The sequence below is a fragment of the Pundamilia nyererei genome, unplaced genomic scaffold, assembly GCF_000239375.1.
Source record: "Pundamilia nyererei isolate P.nyererei 1_Seehausen unplaced genomic scaffold, PunNye1.0 scaffold00128, whole genome shotgun sequence".
Classification (NCBI taxonomy): Eukaryota; Metazoa; Chordata; class Actinopteri; order Cichliformes; family Cichlidae; genus Pundamilia; species Pundamilia nyererei.
The window spans coordinates 786,608-808,075 of NW_005187529.1; the positions used below are offsets into that span (position 1 = coordinate 786,608).

At 40.0% G+C, this 21,468-nt stretch overlaps 1 protein-coding gene across 1 annotated transcript in view; it reads right to left on the bottom strand.

Moving 5' to 3' along the window:
* The window catches only part of LOC102195523 (CUB and sushi domain-containing protein 3-like), a 230,622-nt gene that overhangs the window by 33,162 nt on the left and 175,992 nt on the right, over positions 1-21,468 (bottom strand). The window contains exons 51-58 of the mRNA XM_005743207.1: positions 21,041-21,235; positions 20,037-20,210; positions 16,997-17,170; positions 15,815-15,988; positions 13,372-13,557; positions 9,857-10,030; positions 3,880-4,062; positions 929-1,105 (exon numbers count right to left, since the gene is read on the bottom strand). Of these exons, the coding sequence (XP_005743264.1) occupies positions 929-1,105; positions 3,880-4,062; positions 9,857-10,030; positions 13,372-13,557; positions 15,815-15,988; positions 16,997-17,170; positions 20,037-20,210; positions 21,041-21,235 (1,437 nt within the window). The remainder of the gene's footprint in view (positions 1-928; positions 1,106-3,879; positions 4,063-9,856; positions 10,031-13,371; positions 13,558-15,814; positions 15,989-16,996; positions 17,171-20,036; positions 20,211-21,040; positions 21,236-21,468) is intronic.

Genomic DNA, 21,468 nt, shown 5'->3' on the forward strand with positions numbered 1-21,468 from the left:
TACTGCACGTTTGATCATTATTATTCAAACCCATTTTTTCACCAGTCGTTCGCTTTCTTCACTCCTTCCCTGTGCATCTCTCTCCAGAGACCCATTTCAATCCAGAATTGAAAATTACATCCACACCATTTATCTTTTTCTTGTCATTCAATAACAAGCAAAAAGAATAAGGAAGAGAGAATATGGGGACTTTCAGAGAGAAGAACAATGTGTAATTTTGTTTCAAAGTCATCCTGATGCAAACTGAATATAGATTGGAATACTTCTTAATTACTCTGAGGCTCATTTGCCAAGATCCAGACAATAAAAACTGCCTGACATCTTTGATGCTTCACTGGGCGAACAGGCTCAAAGAGATTTGTCTTAATCGATATCATATATTTCAGCAGCGCTCCCGGCACACGTGATTTCAGATGAAAGAGGGCACAACATCAGGTTCAATGTCCATCGTGTTCAACTTGATCATACATTATACAAAGAACGAGACTGGCTGCTGATTCAATCTGCTATGCTAACAGTACATTCGCTGTGCATTATTGTGCTGATCATCCTAATCGTTCTTGTCCTATTTTCTAACTTTTTCTTTGTGTGCGCGTGTGTTCTAGTTCTTGAGTAACAAATTCAACGACTGCCAGACTTAAGTGTGACTGAACTAAATGTGATTAACGAAGCAACACTGAAATCCCTAAGATGTGTGTTCCCTGTTCACCGCAGTGACAGAATCTGGACTATGCCTGACCACATCTTATTGATCAGACACCGATCACAGCATAGCCTTTAACAGTGACTACTGACACAGCTGCTCTTCTTCTCATTTTCTAATGAAAGTGTGAACGCTGTGCAGCGGAGCGGCCTTTTAAAGAAATCCACCATGACTACCAGACACGACTACATCCTCCTTTCATGTGTCTGTGTGTGCAAAACTCACTTGTGCAGTTTGGAGCTGTGCCAGACCATGTGCCATTTGCCAAACACTGGCGTGTAGGCGAACCAGTGAGGAAATATCCTTCCATACACGAATACACGATAGAATGGGAGAAGGTTGTGCCATCCAAACGGGAAATACGACCGTGAGCCGGGGTACCTGGATTCCCGCACTGTACCGCTGCAATACAGGGGAGAAAAGACAGGATGTGAAGGTCAGAGGTGTAAAATAGTAATGGATTTTCTATTTTCCATATCAGTGGGTTAGAAGCCCCGAAGGTGGCTTCAAGATGACTTCTGAAGGTCCCGAGGGGATTAAATGGCTGTGAAAGGACATATTCACGCACTATACTGTGAATATAAATATTTATTTATGGAATAATTGCTGTTTTGCTTTTGACCTGCTGTATGTTTGCAGTTTCTTGACTTGTGTCTGATTAACTCTCAGGTGGAAAGTCTGCAAAGGGCAGACTGAAATCCTCGGCTTCTGTTCCTCATTATGTCTTTGTGCCTCCCATTACGGGACGTAAGAAAGCACTGCTGCTTGTTTTTTAGTTTTTTAGAGAAGCTGTGAATAAAGCAGTAAAGAACAACTAATCTATAGAGCTTTATTAAGAGAGGCTAATGAGCAGAACTGATGCAGTGGTACACAAAACCTTATCGCAGTATTGATGAGTCATCAGTAAATAAAGTGCAGTTTGTGTACTGTCAAGTCCTACAGTACATCTATGGTGATGGCAGTGCTGTCTAAAAGCGAGGGGGTAATGTGAACAGTTACAGCTAAAGACTCAGGGCGCACTTATAATGATAATAAAGCTGAAATGTGGCTGAGCAATCCTATGATAGGGAGAAAAATTTTTCCAGTGCGGTAGAAAAGCACCGGGGATTGGGATTTTTTTTTCCCCCACTCAGGAATCCCTTTCAGTGTTTTTGAAATCTGCTCCTTTTTTTTCACTGAAGAGTAGAGAGGACAGTTTGTTTCATGCGTTTTTCTTCTGCTTCAAATCATGTCTAATTACAAAAGTGATCTGCTCTCTCAATCACCTAATTGCCTGGAAAATGTGAAATAGTGATTCTAGTAGGAGACAGACGTGTTGCAAGTGTGGTGGTGATTTCTCAATTAACATGTGTGCATACGCAGAAACTCACTGAGGTGCAAACGCATCACTCAGCCACATACCAACATACCAACTGCCAGCATGCTCACAGCTCTGTTCTGCAAATGCACACACACACACATGCGTGAGCACATATAGCCACAGAATGTATGCATGTGCTGTTGTGTGTATTTACCAAAAATCAAGTGCGGCAGCCTCTTTTCTCACCTCTTTTTAATAATTCAAGATCGACACGATGACAGACACACAAAACAGACCCTCGTGGCAACGTGAGATGTATATCATGTTGAATATCCACACTGAGTGTTTTTCCGGAGACTGTAAAGGGGTTGTGGATAATGAATGGATGGACTTTAACATGAGACAGGGTTTTAGATCACAAGCAGACAGCACAGAAACACATTCAGGCTCCAGTGAATTCCTGTCCCCCTCCCTGACTCCCGACGGTTGAATGGATAGTTAAAGTAATCTTTAAATCAGGAGTTCAGCTGGGAGATGGACAGATAAAAAGCTAGTGGAAGAGAGACGCTTGGTAATAAAGAGAGGGAGGAAAAGGTTGAACACAAAGTGAGGGAATGAGAGGGAAGAGGGTTAGATGGCAGATAGGGATGAGAAGATGGCTAGACAACGAGATTAAGACCGAGAGAAATCAGAAGAGGAGGGGCCTGTGTTGGAGAAATGAACGCTAGAGAAAGGGGGGAAAAGAAAGAAAGAAAGTCAGGAGATGGAATGAAAGGCAGAGTAGTTCAGAGGACCTGTGCATTTGCTGATTATATTAAAAATGACACTGGCACTCATCCAAGCTGGTGGACAGTAAGCTGAGGAGCGGAGAAGCAGTCAAACATTTGCATCAATATCCGGTTGACCCCTGGGGCTAATTTATGCAAGATGTAGAGCTGGCATTCTGTGAACTAATATCTTCAAAATCCACAATGATTCATTTATCACAATCCAAAAGGAACTTGGCTTTAGGTGTCTAGAATTAATGAATTTCTCGGCTGCAATCTGGAAGCTAGTCACAGCACCATGTGCTGGCAGAAAATACCAGACTGCAGCAGAGAGCTATTTATCCATCTGCTGCAGTGCTGCGTTTGCGAGCTTTTTGTATGTGCTAGAATGCAGCCAATATGTTGCATACATTGTGTGTTTAAGCAAAGGCCACGTCCTGTTTGAAAACTGTGGATACCACAACCGATGCTGATTCTTTATTTTGCACTTGCACAATGCTTAAAGTGGCTTTACAGCAATTTGTACTATACTTTTAGAAACTTTGAAAGACTTCTGAAGTTCTCTTCTAACTTTAAGCTTCAGGCCTTCCCATAATGCAATCATTGTCTTTTATTAAATCGTAAGCCCAAGGGTTCTTTCACGTCTTTTTTGGTAACATGAGTTGTATATTAAAACTTGAGACTCTCTCCAAAGAGACAATCCTTTTCATCAGTTGATTACTGCTTCCTGCAACAACCAAACCCAACTTTATGTGGTGGAGTGCCCCTTTGACATAAAGCAGAGGTTCAAGAACTTTGTCTGGATAACCCTACAGTATAATCCAAATAAGGTTTAAAACGGATAAAGTCTGATTGCTGAAAAAAGAAAAGCCCTTCAAACCAGATATCTGGTAATATTCAGTGCTGCATGTTTCTTTTCTTTCTACCAGAAAGACAAGAAACTATCGGGATTCAGTACGTGGCCTCATGGAACCACACAGCTCCCTCTGTATCTGTAGGAGCTTAAATGTGTGCCTTTGTGTAAAGAAATATTTGTGTGTTAGCTCTCAGTTTGACTCCAGCGTGTTTCATACATAACATCAAAGCGATATTTTAAAGGTTTCTCTTACGTTTGCAGAACGGCTGTTTGCCAGACCAGGTCCCATTGGGGAAGCAGATCCTCTCTGCTGAGCCATACAGTGTATGTCCCACTGCGCAGGTAAAGCGCACTTTGCTGCGCACTTTGAAGTTCCCTGCCTCCCTGCTGGCATGGGCAGGTGTGCCTGGATCCCCACAGGTGCCCGTCGAGTCACCTGCAATGAGAGATAAAACAGACATTGAGCAATGAAAACAAGACGGCGAAGATGCCATCCACCTCACGGACTGTGTGTACGTTCTCAGATGGATCCTTTTAAGTTTGTACGGCAGTGAATTGCAACGCAATGTTCCTGTCTGCCAGACAGAAGACAATACAAAGAGGGCTTAGACTCAAACTGGATAACGCCTGAGTCTTCCAGGAACCAGTCGTAAAACATACAATGCACCGATGAGCAGTTGTCACCATGCCAACAGCCTGGAGGACCAATACTTCTCATAATTTTGACACCAGGAGCTTTCTGTCCATAAAATCAGCAGAGCTAGCATTAAAAGGCAACCAGCTGTGGCTATGAGAAATGATGAATACACTTTGACCTCTAGAGATAAATGCTTTTTCATTATCTTGAAATATACCTTCTGTCCTTTGTTCTGTGGAGGAACATACAGTACTTTCAGTGTCACCACCTCACACCACCTATCATGCATGTCTGTGAATTTAATCATAAAAAAAGTTGCTGTCTCTCTCACTAATTCCCTTTATGTTTCCATTAGTCTTGTCTCTGTCGGCTGAAAGAAATAGGACGTGTTCTCCTTCTAAGCCATCGGAAATGAGAGAGAGATGACAGGTATGGAATCAGGGCAGTGACATCACTGCTGAAGATTTTACGTTGCAATGAAGACCAAGCCTAGCTGAGTGGTGCATTTTTTAGGATGGAGTCTTTGGTGGGGTAGTTTTGTATTCACTAGAGACATCCATCAGACCAAAGGAAAGAAGCACATAACACTAACTGCCACTACTATTGTTGCTGCATTCTCTCACAGAAAGGAGTTGAAGATAGAAAAAAAGTCCAATGTTTGGCTTCAGAGGAATAACAGAAACAGAGAGATACAGATTTATAGAAACAGACATTTAAATTGATAGAAGGATAGATGCACAGATAGATGATCTCTCTGATGGATTTATATTTATTGGCTTTAAGATCCTGTTCCTTGAGCTGTGCACACACCCCGTGCATCACTGCCTGCTTGATTGCAGCTGTTCTCCGTTTACACAGCAGCAAACAGCTGCAGTAATACTGGACTTGTTGACAAAGCCTCGCTGCACAAACACAAAGCTCATATCTTCTACACACATCCCACTGCTCAAATGTGCACAAACTGCATTTGTCAGGTCAAGGGCCCACAGCTGGAGAAGATAAGTTTGTGTTTGGCCATGAATGTGTATGTCATTCCATATATATGTGTGCCATTACAGCATACATGTGAGTGTTTGTACTTGTTCTCATCTCTGTGTGCAAGTTCAGAATATGCATGCATATCGCGCATGCCAATGTTGTGCGTATGTGTCTCTCTATGTGTGTGTGGGTGTGTATATATGGCTCACAGCAGCTGTCGGTACTTCATTAGTCTCCTCTGGTTAGGTGAGGCAGGCTGACTCGGCATGCACTGTGACAGCTATAATCTTACTAATTGGGATGGTGGTGATTTGGTTTGAATCGGGAGTTAATGTCCGTTCACCAGGCTCCCTTTGTGAGGAAATAATAAGGCCTTCAACTCAGCCATGCAACAGACTAGGACAAAAGGGGAATGGACTGGCAAGAGGTTTTAAGACCCATCGCACTAATTAACAAGAGACGGCAGATGAGAGCGGAAGGATAGATGCATAGACGGGCGCATGGATGAGAACCGCTGCTGACGCTGGGCTGGACTTCTGATTAATTTATAGTTATAACTTATTTTGTTGCTACTGGCGATGAATACTCTCTGAGAATGATAATGTGGTATTTCCATAGCACTGATAAAGCTATCTCTAGACAATGTAGCAACCTTTCTGTAAACAAATATGGCCATCAACAAAGCAGGAGCTTAGAGTGAAAGGACGAGACATCATGTAGAGAGAGCGAGAGAAACATTTAAACACAGATTAACATTTTCTAGATAGATAACATGGTTGTAGTAATTCTGACAATTCTTCAGGCTGATGTGCCAGTTAAAACTAGGTGCTAAAGTGTACACTTGCACTGATTTAAAACTCTGCAGGCATTTGGTGCTTCGCAACTTCACTTCCTGTAGGCAACAACCGAGCTCCAGCTGTGTTGTGGTTCCTGTTTCTGCTACAGCTGGAACAGATGTTTACTGCCAGGTCTAAATTCATCAAGCCTCATAATGATGAGCTAGTGAGCTACAATGGTACATTCTTCCCATTATAAGCTGCAGTTTTCATAGTTAATTAGGAGCTCTGCTGCAGTTACATATAATACTGTGTGACAACATGATGGAACGAAGCCTTCCCGATCTGTATCAACATAATCCGAGTTCTGAGTGTCACAGTTTCCTGCTCGAGTCTGTATTTAGATACTGCACCTATAGCTTATAGTTCTGCTTGTCAGTCCACATTAGGGATTCGTTAGAGATATGAAGGTTTCATCTGTTCTTTTTCTGGGCCTGAGTGACTGCACTGCATACATCTGTCAGAGTGAAAAAAAAAAGAAAAGATAAAATGGCTGAATTCTTTAAATAAAAATGTATACATAAATTTTAATAGTATGCACACATCCAACTGTTTAGTTTAAAAGTTTAAAGATGTCTTGAAACTTAACAAGCTTGTCAAACTTATCCCCTTAGTTTGTAGTAGTGATGTAAATTTACACATGTCAGGAATGTCTCTTGCAGCCACTTTTATATGCAGTATTTCATATTCCAGCTATAATCAGTTAAACAGTTGTACAATGTATGGGTGAGTGCAGGCCCTTTGCTAAAACCTGAAAAATACTGCCACAGCATAGTGGAACAGTGGTTAGCACCGACGGCTCACAGCAAAAAGGTTCCTGGTTTAAGGCCAGACTGGGGCCTTACCGTGTGAAGTTTGTTTGTTTGTCCTTTCTGTACCTGTGTGGGTTTCCTCAAATTACTCTCTCTACCTTGCACAGTCCAGACAATGTCAGATTATTTGTTGATTCTAAATTCACAATGGGTGTCAATGTGAGCGCAGACGCTCCTCTATCTCTCTTTAATTCTGTGACCTGCCCACCCATGATGTGGAAGAAAATGGAAGGATGGGTCTGAAATTTCACTAAATGTCTTGAAACTTATCAATGCTAAAGATAATTAGCTTTTTGTTAGTGATCTTGTAAAGTGTGTCCAAAGAATATACAAGGAGACCTGTAGGTGCATACCTGGGGATGTCTGTGTTTTAAAACCAACGCCTTTGAAGGGGTCTGAGAAAAAGGCTTCGAATGGCAAGTTTATATGTTTAAGTGACGCATAGATTGAGTTGCCTGGCCTCAATAACCACAGTTATGCAAGGAGGATTATAGGTGAGTCATTCAACACCAAGAACACACCACCACCTGCTAAGCAAAGAGGCAGAAGCATCATGCCCTGTGGCTATTTTCCTTCCAGTGCAACTGGTGCAGTACTATGCCAAAGTCTTGAGCCATTTCTCTTTTCTTAATATTTTGCTTCTGAGGAACCAGATTTTCTTATATTTGTTTAAAGTGGTGTTGAGTAGTAGCTCCCCAAGGTTTTCTTTTTAACTGCACAAATAAGTTCCCAGAGATGATTCAGGATCATTTTTGATCACAAATGTATTTGGTTTGAAAGAAGTACTTTACGTTTAAGCAGCATCTGCTATATTAATACAAAATGTGTTTCAGCACAAAGTTATTTAATCTGCATTTTGTAATCTAAGTATATACAAGGAAAGTCGATATTTTGTGACCATATTTTTCCTTTAACTTCTTGGGTTACAGTAAACTAAAGGTTTCTTATTTCCAATTGAATTATCTGGTTGTTGTGACCCAGGACTGTTGGTCTGCAGGACAAGTTTCTCCAGGGATTTACTCGCTTAACAGCAACATTATAGATAGTCAGGAACAGATTTTGGCTTCAGTGGTCAGATTTTTCACGAGTTGATGTTGATTATGTTTAGACAAGTTAAATAAAAAAACAAGACTGGCGTTAAATGTTTTATTTATTTAGCCAAGAATAATGCAGTGTATAAAACTAGGTTTCCTCTGATAAAAACAGGAATTTTAGAGTAGTGTTAGAGAGGGTTAGGGTTAACCCTATTTGAGCTCATGCTGATCAAATTGCCTTGCCATCAAACGCCAAACTGCTTTTAAAATCTAGGTGATAGGCAATAAAAATAAAAATACCTGGAATCATTATCTAGCTTTGTAAAACCAATAACAGTACAATTATATGCTTTATTGGTTCACAAGACAATGTAGGTTCCAAGAAAGACTAAACCTTTGTGCATTTGTTTTCTCTGTTTTATTTTGCAATGAAATAATGAAATGAAAACTATGGGGGATAAATTTGAGACTGTGCTTCCTTGTGCATCTGCGCTCTGCCCTAGGAATCTAACGTCTGTATTGCCTCAGTACTTCTCAACTGTCTGAGCAAATAGAATATAAGTGTTAGGTAAGTAGAGAGTTCACACTCCCATTGAAAGAAGTGGAAAAAATAACCGCCACACAAGTCTGCTTACAAATATTACTTCTGGGTCAGTGAGTTGAGCAAAGAAAGTGAACATTCAGTAAAGAGAATCCACTTAAATGGTCAGGAATGCTTAAGTGTGATGAGAGGAAAGTGCTCAGGGGGGATTAAGGGGGAAGTTTGAAGTTCTGCAGACATGCTATAAGCCTCTCTCTTTCTTTACAGTTTTCAGAAAACATCAAGGGGAGATTCACGGGCCTAATGTACTGAACATAGTACACAAAGTTGTACAAGAAAAAAAAAAAAGAGGTTTTGTCAAGGGTGATATCGCTCACTCAATTTGAGTGTCTCAGCAGGAAGCAACAATTGCGTCGCCAAATTCTTTGGTTTAGGTCCAAATATATACATCCGGATCATGAAGAGAAACGATGAGTAAGGGCTACGGTTCGGCACTAATCTGGCTCTGTGTGCTTTTTCTGGTCTTCATCAGCGAAATGCAGATATGTCAGATAAACAGGAGTGCCTGCTCTAAAAGTGAAATACTGCTTTGAGTAGATGGGAAAATTGTTCGCAATAATGAGCAAATGTACATTAAATCCAGTAAGAGCTCCACAGGACCTTAATTTGTGGGCAATAATTGGCTCACTTGGCTGATATCTGACCCAATATCCCATTAATACTAGCACACTGAAGCCTTTCGACATTGTGTTGCTGTATTCATTTGAATAATCTGGTAGGTTTCAAATAAAATGCAGTCTTATCTCTTCGTTTATCTACGTCTTGCACTATTCCACAAATACAGACAGTTTTGACTTAATTTGTCTTAAAACCTGATTGAAAAATTGAACTAAATTATGTGTGTGTTGCTCCTAGCATTGACAAATTCAATTTATGCTATTTAACAGTAGCCTGTGCCATTATTCAGAGAACTGTGGACATTTCTTCTGTAAAAAAAAAAAAAAAGATGCTGCTGCTGAATTTTTCACCACAAACACAATTCCATTAAACTCTATCATACTGGAGCATGTTGAGATATTCTAGAGATATCTCAAAGCTCCACAAATCAAACCAAAACCACACTTAACCTCTTGTGTGGATATCACAAAAGGTTAAGTGTGGAAAATGTGTTTAAATAAAACCTTTGAATCACATCACTTTCCATTAATTTAGAAATACAAATTAAAGGACAGAGATTAAATGCACTTTACAAAATAAACTAAAATACCCGAATACTGATTTAAAATTCTCAAGGCAAAGTAAAAAAGCCAGACTTTTATTGCTTTATAGCTTGAATGTGTTCAGGACTCCCTCTGTTTATATGCACACCTAAATTTCTGTGTATCTGTGTACCTGAGCAGTGGGGCAGTGGACCACTCCAGTGTCCATTCAGTTGACAGGTGAGTGATGAGTCTCCTATTAGCTGGTGGTCTCCGAGGCATGAGTAGCGCACTGTGGATCCAAATGTAAACTTCTCCCCACTCATGACTGCGTGCGGAGGTATACCTGGATGACCACAGTCCACTTCTGCATGATAGAGAGGGAGGAGAAGGGCAATTATTAGCATGAAAAAATGGATGGGTGGATTTTTGTTGCATGCCTCAACACACCTGATGAAATCACTATTCACACGATTACCGGTGCCAGTGGTATTCTTTTAAAAAAAATTTTTTTTAAACTATTTCATGAGAAACAGTTTAATAGAAGAGGAACCATTTTGACTGCATTATTTACCATTTCATTGAAATATCAAAATATCTAGTGAGCTGAGGTGGATGAAGCACATGCAGTGTATCATTGTGACACAGCCGGACATGAATGACGCCCTGTCAGAAGCAGCAGCTAGTCCAGGACACTTCTTTGATTTCTAATCTATAAGGAGTTCAGAGAAGCTTGTGTTGAAAATGCAGTCTGAGTAGATTAATGTGCCTTGGTGTGTAAAAGAGAAATTTATTTGCTTTCTGCACTGTCGTAATCATTTTTCATCTAAAAGTGATTTGATGCACAGACACACTGTGAGTACTGGGACAGTTACAGATGTGTTTGTTGTTTGAGCTCTTTATGCTACAAGATAATCAATTTGAAAGAGATAAATGATACCAAGTTAAAATGCCAGGTTTAAGTTCATACAACTTAAACACTGAAAGAAAGAGTTTGAATGATACAAATGAAGTCAAATGCTTTGATATACAGTTGTGCTCAGAAGTTTACATACATTCATCACAGGCATGAATATTGCAGTAATTTTAATTATGTGCTTTGAATGATTTCTTTGAACTGTTGTTTTTCCAGGGTGGAATGGTTGTACAGTATACATACATAATGACTTTAAAAACCAAAATTGGGTGTGCAAGTTTGAATTTATTTAGGATTTTTTATAACCCACACAGGGTATGAATACACGTCCAAGTATGTATATTCCATATTTGGTTTAAGTTCCTTTAGCAAGTTGCAGTTTGACCAGAAGCTCTTGTTAGCTATCAACAAGCTTCTGGTAGAAATGTGGCTGGATGTTTGACCACTCTTCTTTGCAGAACTGGTAAAGTTCATGACTTTCATAGCACAGATGTGGCTTTTAAGCAAAGTCTGGAGATTTTCAATAGGTTGAGGAAAACACCGAACTATGTCTACTTTTAAATTGCCTAGCTGTTGCTTTGAGGTGAAGTTGAGTAACTGCACTTTGTGCAATGTACCAGTACCAGTGGCAGCAAAACAACCCCAAAGTATGATGCTACCACCACCATGCTTGACAGTTGGTACAGTGTTCTCAGATTAGAAAGTCTCACTTTTACTCCTCTAGGAGGTATTTGTCATTCTGGTCAAATACCTCCTTCTTTGTCTCGTCTGACCATTCTTATGCTGCCAAAGACAAACTACTAAAGTTGAAAGAAATTGTGATGAGTGTATGTAATAGTCTGACCATAACCAGAGAACAACGTTGTGTATTTTCTAGTGATGTTTTTTCCAGGACTTTTTCTGCAGCTCCCTTTTGTTGTGGTCCTCAGGAAGCAGACTGCAAATCAATCAGGCTGAGACCAGGTGATTGTCTGAGTCAATCAGATATTTCTCATCTTCAGCAAATCTTTCAGCTTTGCTGAAAGATTACATTTTTCTGAGTTTTTAAGCAACTGGCAAAATTGAAGCACATAGAAAGCTTTTTTACACCTTGGGATTTATCCTGTTGGTTTTACCATAAATATTAATAAATGCCAGTATGCTTATTCCAAAAAATACAAGAAATTTTCTTTCCCCTTTCTCTCATTTTCATAGAGGTGTACTTTTGTTTCATCAGTTCACAAAACGTTTTCCACCAGCTCTTCCAGTTTCTACTGTAAATTTTTGCCGACTACAATCTGGTATTCTGTTTTTCAGACTTACTAGAGCTTTGAATTTCAATCCTCTGAGGCTCTGCTCATGCAGGACAAATGGTTTTCTGGTTATTCAAAAGAATTGTACTCCTTGGTCTAATAGGTTCTTTGCCATTTTGTAGTATTCTTGTGACTACTCACTTTTCTGGATGTACCTATAACTGGCTGATCCATTTTCAGGATTATTGGCTGGCTATTATTAGCTTCTCTACTTTCTTTACTTGAATGATCACCTTTCCCCCCTTATACTAAAAAATACACCCACCTCAACAGAATGGTAGTTCAACTCTGAGACATACAGCACCCAAGAAAAATTACTGACCACTTATCTACTTATTTTTGAATTGTTGCAATCAGCGCACTACGCCTCTGTGGCTATCTCTTTCAAACACTTCTTTCAGTATTGAAGCACTGAAATTACAGGTGAGTCATGACACTTTATTATATCATCTATTATTTTATTTCAGATTTAATGTGCCTAATGAGGCACAAACCCAATTGAATAAAAATTCCCGGTGCAGTGTAACAGAGCGGACACACTTCATATAAAACTCTCACTCTATGGATTTCAAGCCTAAAACCTAAAACCTGCTTTATCACTTTCCCTGCTACTTTATTCTTCTTCTGACCTTTATGCTTGTTTGTAGGAGCTATCATTTAATCAGCTTAGTCTCATAATGCAAAGTAAGATTCTGCAGTTTTGCAAAGCTAATTTCGTAACAAAGAGTCACTGATGCCTGGAGCAGTGAATAAACATTTGAGAGAGACACTCCTGTGTATCTCTTTAATTACTATTCTGTTTGATAAAATAAATGCTGCGCGTCATCTCTCTACCATGAAATGAAGTGCTTTTTGAGCCTGTGTGGAAAATGTGAAGGTTTACTTTGGATAATTTCGCTAGAAATAGGTCATTACTGCTGGCAGCCTCGTGCAGAAACAGAGTGCATGATGAACCAGGTGTTTGAGAGCCACATTACAACCTAGGATAACCCCTACAGTATATAGATGGTAGTTGCTGCAATTTAAGTGCTTGGTTTTGAGGGAACATTAACTATTGCCTGAACAACTGGCCCTGTGACAGCTTCTCAATTTCTCAGTTAGGCACAGTGTGCCATAACCATAAGCCACTAGGGCATCCCACATTACACAGATGCTCACAATCACACTGTTTAGCAACTTAAACTATCAAAACTCTAAGAAGCAAGAGGGAACACAGATAAAATTGGGCACACTTAGCTGAAAAAACTCATCTTTTCTCTATATGTTTTTAGTTGGAGCACTTGGAAGTTTCACATTAAATACAGAAGTTACTCTTGGCTGTGGCCTTATTCACAAGGGGTCACCACAGTGGGTAACTCCGTGTATTTGATTTGGTAGCTTTTTACACCATATGGCCTTCCTCACACAACCCCAAAGGAATTAGTGCGAAATACAAAAAAAGATCCTTAATTATAATTTCAATAATTAAATGACTTTATACTTTAAAACATGCCACTTTACCAATGCATTCCGGTAATGGTTTGTCCCACTGGCCCACCGGCTGGCAGGTGAGCACCGAGGAGCCGAAGAGGTAATATCCAGGGTTGCAATCGTAGAAGACGACGCTGCCGAATGTGAAGTTACCGTGCTCAATCTTACTTTCCCGGATCGAGTTGGCAGGAATACCTGGATCCGTGCAGTTAACCACTGCAAGAAAAAAACCCCCAGAAATGTAGTCATGCCCTGCTTCTTTCCTCAAGCAGATTGTTCATAATGGAAGAACGCAGACAGTCGAATATTGATAGCAGTCCAATTAATTTTTATTGCTTCAAGGATATTTCAGCCAAGATAATTTTAGCCAAATCACCATTGGAGCTGCATAGCTGAATAAATACTTGTTGAACTAAATGTTGAAAAAAGGGCGTTTTGCCCTTTCCAAATACTCCTGTTGCCCTGAGTGAAATCGTATTACGCCTGTTTATGGATTCAATTTATAATCTTTATCCTTTTCATCATAAGTGTGCTGTAATCATGTAGTAATGGCTCCTGGCAAACCTTTCACACACATCCTTTAATGATCCTTTTTCGAAGATCATGTAAATAATCTTTGGATGCACATCTTTTGAAGACTGTAATATTTACATAAGCCAAAGTTAATATTCATTTCTTGGCAACATCTCCATCTTGAATATGTATGATCTCTGTACATGTGGTTGCTATGGCACTGAGATGTGTATAATCATGCCAACGCACTGCAGGAGATGAATTATAACATGCAGTCATTCTTAATTAAACTATAATACCACACTTTACACAGCTAATTCACAGTGACGGTTTCGTCATAGATGAATGTGTAATGTGTTTCCTGGTTCTTTTGCCTATATTGGATCTACCGTGGTCACGAATTCTGTGAGTGTGAGCCGTATTTCATGAACATCTATTTTACTTTAACATGTCACTGAATGTTACATCAACACATTCTTATTTTGCAGCAGTTTAACTCTTCCCAGGTCTCATCACTCGGGCTGCTTCTGGAAGACGTGAAGTCTTTTTGTCTTTTGGTTGGAGCTTGGTTTCCGTAATCGCTGCCTCTCAGTATGCTCACATGTGAGTTAATAATAGAACTGTTGATGTGACCTAATCACTGGCTTTTTCTGTTTGTTCTGCAAACATGAAGACAAGAGAGCACAGACTATATTTGGCATTGTCAATAATAATTTCACCTAACGCTTGAAAAAAAACAAACCCAAAAACACACTGTCACAAATCCACAAGCATCTATTTTGGAAGCAGTTACAGTTACAGTCCCTAAAACCACACTGCTGACAAGACGGTTCACTCAACTGAATGTAGACGAGGGTGAAATTAAGTCCAAAGCAACATCAAGGTTAATCAATAATGCAAATGCGACAAAGCTGGCATAATGTAAGAAAATTTTAGTGGGAACAAACAAGCGGATTTTGACAAAGGGAGTCATGACAGTTTAATATCATCTCACTCTATCTTTCACCAGTTCCATCTCTGCAGTGCCATTTGGAGTAATGAAAACTGTGGCTCTTCATATCTAATTGCCAACAAAAAGCATGCCAAGAGGAGAGGTATTTTTAAATGGGCAAAGCCTGGCAAATCTAGTTTTGGTCCACTAGGTAGGAGACCAATTAAAACAACAGTGGATACTACTTAGATGCATTTCTCTAATTTGATGAATTCATGATGTGTTTTCTATCTTCTTTTCTGTGAATTTTTAAACTAGTTTACACCATTTAGTACCTATTTACACCGAAACAAAGATTCTTCTTGGAAGCAGAACACATTGCTAATGAGCCTAACACAGGCGAACTACAATTGGTCACAACTTAAAAAAACAAACAAACAAAAAAAAACAACCTGACACACCCAATAGGATCTCTCCCACTGATTGCAGTCTGAGCTTTCTTGCCTTCAAAATAATCTCTCCCTGCAGCGCGGGGAGAAACTAGCTGTAAAACCGTAGAAACAATTTCCCAATTATAGTCCTCTTTCCATACATTCTGCTGTAAGCTCATTATTGCTGTTTCTCTTCTTTTTTTTGCTCTGAGGCTTAGGCTCCAGATGTTGCCGCCTAATGCTCTGCCCAGAGAGCGGAACAGGTAAGATCTGCTCTCATTCAGATCAATAGATGTCTGAGCTCCTCCTCTACCCATTCTGCTTGTTTCCCCATTGCCTGTGCTGCTGCAAGCTGGCTGCTGATTGCTGAATGATCATGATACATCTGCTGGCTGCTGAATTCTTGTGGTTTTCCCTGCTTCAGACCTGAATAATCACAAAGCTCCTGCAGAAGCTAGTGGGACCAGGCTGTATTCCATTTCAGCTTACTGGCAGCTGCCTGTTCAAATGATAAACCTTCTAGCCTCTGTTCTATGAAAAAATTAAGAAATTTTCTTTTGCATGTATATGCTGCAGGTGTTCTGTGGCTGGACCTTACCCCTGCAAGTTGGCGGCTGGTGGCTCCACTGACGGTTGGCCTGGCACTGAGCTGTGGAGGGTCCTTCCAAGGTGTAACCTTTGTTGCAGGAGAAGTGCACCACATCATTGTAGTTGAAGCCATCGCCTGTGGTGCGGCCATAGATAGGGCTACCAGGGTGGCCGCATGTGACAGCTTGAGTTGAAGCACATCACCCAGGTAACATGACAACAGCAGGCGTGAAAGAGGAAAATGACAAATAAAAGGCAGCAAAGAAGGGTTACAAAGAAAATGGAAAGGAGAGGAGGTGAGACAAATACAAAGTGGGTGGGAAAACAGAGAGAATAAGGTAGAGAGAGAAAATTCAATAAGAATGATCGAGGTCATGTACAGTGACACCTATCACAGAAGAGTCATTATCATACAATGAACCTCGGAGGGCAACGGGGGAATTAGAAGTCAAGACATGATCTCCACTGTGAAAGGGCAAACAGCACATTTTAGAGCATCAATAGGCGAATCAGAGATTGAAACAAATTACAAGGTTACGTATCGACTAAGGACTGATTTCTGTGTTTGCCAAATAAGAAGTGGAGTAAGACACTCTCAGCTTTGGAACAGCATTATTACTTTATAGAAATATGTTATATCTTAATGGATGCTACAGCAAATCTTTATTTATTGATCTGTGTTCAACAGTACAATTAAATCATTGTGTTTTTGGCTAAACATGTCATGCAAATATATATATTTGCTATTCCTTATAAAATAATCAAATTAAATCCTTATTATTTAAAAAAAGGAGAAAAAACAAATGGACTTAGAATAAAATATTCATTTAATTGCATTGCATTATTTTCCCCTGTGCAGGAACGCCTTCTTCTGTCATATTTCTAAACAACATGGGTCAGCAGAGGAGCCGATGAGACACATTTGAGCATTTCACCATAGACAGGATAGCTTGTAAGGAGCTTTTATTCATTTGACTGTATTGTGCTCAAATTTTCATGCAAACAATGCCTGCCATGCCTGCGACAAGCAATCAACACTGAGGCAGGAGGCTGTGTTGTCAGACACTCACGTGAATTAAACGCAAAGAAACCTGTCCATCTGAATTCAGATTTACACCCCCAAATAAATATATATATATATATATACATATATTTAAATTGCAATCAAACACGATTGTGTTAGAGTACTTACGGATACACACTGGCAGATGTCCAGACCAGCTGTGGTCTTGCTGACAGATTCGTACTGAGGAGCCAATGAGCCTAAATCCAGGGTTGCACTGGTAAACCACCGTGTCTCTGTAACCATAGTTTTCTCCAATCACCTGTCCATTCACAATCTGCTCTGGAACGCCACAATGACCGGCTGTAGGGTGGTGGAAAAAAGAATACAATAAATATGTTTATTAAATATTTACACATCTTTCTCAGACAGACCAATCGATTCTTCAGCATCAGTCATAGAGATTTATAAAACTCTGATAATAAGGAGGCTCAGTTTTTGCTTTTCCTCAATCATTCATGTGGTGCTTCAGTGCTCGAGTTCAACTTTCTATCATTTGTATGTGTTGGAGAATGAAAAGCCTCAAGTGGCTCCCGCTGAACTGACAAATGATAGCTGCAGGGTGGAAACACGATTTTAATTGTGTTACCATGTTTGAATAACTTTAACAACACTATCATAAAACGACACGACTAAATTGGTCTTTTTAAAGATCTTGGAATTATACTGTGGTCCAACAAAACCACTTAGAGTATTAGCTAAACATATTGGAATTTGGAAAGCATTTTTCAGCTCATTATCTCTGAGTTTCCATTTCTAAATTTGTATAATCAGCTGCACTTGTAGTGATAACTTTGCCGTCCTCATCGACAGTAGACAGAGAAACGCATGTGAAACTTAAAATCTGCGCAATATGCTCATGCACATAATCGTATTACGTTCAGCTACAATAAATCCCTTTCAGAGAGCAGGAATCTTGCTGAGATTTGCATTGCCACTTAAAACCTGGGATATTGCCCCTGACTGTGAGTCTGATTTCCCTAATTCACTCCTGCACCCAGAAGCTCAGCCGAGCATTTTATTATCACACTCTATTTGAGAGCAGCCAGATTCTGTGAAGATCGTGCTGAAGTAGGCAACTATCCCGAAAGGTCCCTGGCTATGTTAACCCTGTCAGTCATATCGCTAAACAAGCTAAAGGTGCCCTCCTTCTAATGAACTGAACCAATCTTGAGCTGAGCTGGGACTGCTCTGCAACTCTGCCGCTAACCGACTAATATAATACATCTGTGAGGCAAATATTCACATTCTGCTGTTGGGCAGGACTGAATGTACAGAGCTGTGATGAGCCATGCTAAGCTAAGCAGTAGCATGCTGTCCCTGTTTATACAAATTCTACTAGTGCAGCTTAGCAAGTGTTTTACATTTTGACAGAAGCTGTGGCTCTTCAGCTGCTCTCACGTTTCAAGTTTCACAAGGACAGGATTTACTTTATACTCTACAGAAACCTGCTCCAAGCACTTTTAACAAAGGTTTTTGATAAAAGTGCTTGCACATATGCCTTAGAGACCATCTTCTAATGGGATCACACCATAACAAATCCATCAATACAGTGCTGTGCAAAAGTCCTCAGCGAAACCTAATATCTTTATATTTTGCTTTTGAAGACTCAGAGTTTCTTGTAATGTTTGAAGTGGTCTTGAGCAAGTAGCTTTCCAGGTTTTCTGAAGGTCTTTTAAAGTTTTACTTTGGACACATTTTCAGCCCAGTCCTTGGACCTGACCATTTTCAGAGGGATGGGTTTTTTTTTTTCTTCTTAATCCATTTAACACTGACCTGTGACTTATCCAAAAAAAGCACCAAACTTAAGTGATGAACCAGTGTTGTGGGTACGCATAACATAACTTATCAAAGAACCAATCTTAAATTGCATCTTTAGGCACCGCGTTACTAGCAGTCTATTAGAAAAACACAACATTTCTTCCCATTTCCTTAACAGAATCTATAAACAATAAAAGTGAAAAAGAACACAGTTTGATTGTATTTTTCAACCAACAAAGTGATTCCCAAAGCTATTAATCAAAAACCCGCAAAAAATGCGCCTCCTTAAGAAATCAGGAAAAAAATCCAAGACCTGAAAAAGGACCTGAGTGTTGCATATAGCCCTTCAGTTGATCCTTCTACTGTTTGCAAAACCTTCATCAGAAATGAAGTGGCTGTCAGGAAGCCACGAAACAAAGAGCAAAGGCTTAGGTATACCTTACTTGGCATTTTCTATTCAAAGCTGCTTAATTTTTCAGAATGAGACTGATCAACAAACACACTGCTAATGCAGTAAAAGCATACCTGGATAGAAAAACACACAGTGGAACGCTATCAGAAACCCGGAGAACTACTCCTGAAGACTATTCAAAGAAATGACAAGAAAGCATGCCTAACAGAGTTCAGACTATGATGAAGAATAATAATGGATTGGATTTATATAGCGCTCTTCAAGGCACCCAAAGCGCTTTACAACACCACTATTCATTCACTCTCACATTCGCACACTGGTGGAAGCAGCTACAGTTGTAGCCACAGCTGCCCTGGGGGAGACTGACAGAAGTATGTTTTGTATGTATGTTTTACATATTTAATTAAATCACTACACCCATTTTCAATTTCATTGCAAAATGTAAAGAAACTCAAGACTTCTCAAGGCAACACTGTACACTGATATTTATCCCTTGAGTATCTACCGATCACTCGGATCATACTTTAACTGTTGAACTCAACTACAGTTATCTATTTGTTCCACCTTGCACTGTTACTCTGTTCTGGTATCAGCGTCTTCACAGACTAACACGCAGACTCACAAAGTTAATATATTTTACACCATCGTTGGTAGTAAAAAGCAAATTTGACCTCATAATCTCTACAAGGTCTGAAACAGTCTGATGTGTTCCAGTGGCATCACTGAGTCGCAGCACGATGACAAACATGGTATCATCAATGATATCGTCTTAATGCTTTACATTTATTTGCCAAACACACTTGGCAACAGAGGCAATTATAGCCACCCTCTGCTTCCCCATCTGGTTTTATTCTGGACATGTTTGCCCAATCAAAAAAAAAAAAGAAAAGAAGAAAAAACCCAGCTCATACTCTGCCAAAGCAGAGTGCCAGCAGTTTTTGACCTAGGTCAAGGATGTGCTTAAAAAGTTAAAGACAACATGTAAACCTGGCTTACCCAGGCACTGAGTCTCCATTCCACTCCAAAGGCCAGACAGGAGACACTCTCTAACTGTAGATCCAGTTAAAACATAGCCAGGGTTACAGCTGAAAATGGCTGATGCTCCGAAGGTAGTTTGGGTCCCAATTTTCTTCCCATTAGGAGGAGTGGGAAGATCGCCACAGGAAATGACTGCAAAGAGATGAAGAGTAAGGAGGAAAAGAAAAGGAAGAGCAAAAAGATGAAGGAGGCACCGGGAGAATGAGCAAGAGAGAACAAGAGAAAGAATAAAGAGATAGAAATTGGCTTACATCTTCAGAGTCAATGGGAGAGCACAGTCATTTACGCCCATCTTGCCAACCTTAATGCGTTAAAAGAGTGACCTGTACCATTTCATGGGGAGGATAATGATGGTTTGCCTTTGTCCCACCATCTTTCATCATGTTGGCTAGCATCACCTTTTCACGTTACACTACCCATTCAGCTTTTAGCTTCTCTAAAAGTAGTTCCCATGGCAGCGATGAAAAGCTTTTATTTCCGATTCTCGTAATAAACAATATCTAACCTAAGCTGAGACAGCAATAGGTGAGGAGCACAAAAGTGAGTCTTTGAGCTGGTGATTAACTGAGCTGTGAATAAGGTATTCATTCTTCAAGTCTCGTAACCCCCACATTCTATGAATCTAGTGTACTCAAGGCAAGGCGGGACATGGATTTTTCAATTTGGCTCAATGACAATGCTAAAATGCTTTCTATTCCATTTATTCAATGAATCGACAGACGTGCTCAGCGAGTTTGTGAAGTGGCATTTCGTGCTACGTGTCTGTCCGATGAATGATGAATGTCTTTTTTACAAGATAATGCGAGAATGAACCACAGGAAAGCGGAGTTAATTTCTGGGAATATTATTCTTTTGGCTCAGTTCTACGTTCATCCCGTTTCATTTTTTCCTTTCCCCACTTGTGAATTTGTGAGATGCACAAGCGCTGCATATTTTGTGTTGCTGCAACCAAAGTCACTCACTTCTACACCGAGGCCTCTCGTTCCTCCAGCTCCACACTCCGTTTGCGAGGCACTGGATGTGGGCGGGGCCCACACGATAGTATCCAGGGTTGCAGGTGAAGATTATTTTCGTCCCATACTCATAGTGCGAGCCATTGACAATCCTCCATTTCCCGTGATCGAGGGAAAACGGGCTAAGACTGGGGCACGGCATCACTGAAAAAAAATAATAAAATAAGAATTATTTTATGGGCAGTTACTACGGGAGTTTTGGATTATTCCAATGGATTGACTTTTGTATAATTTTTTTATCCCTTATGCACACACCGCAAAGCAGCAGCATAAACTAATCCATGTGTTGCAGTTATACAAATGTTCTTCCACAACAAAGCTATTTATGAATTGGCACTTTCTAAAACCAAATGAGTTTCAAAACAAACTCTGTTTCC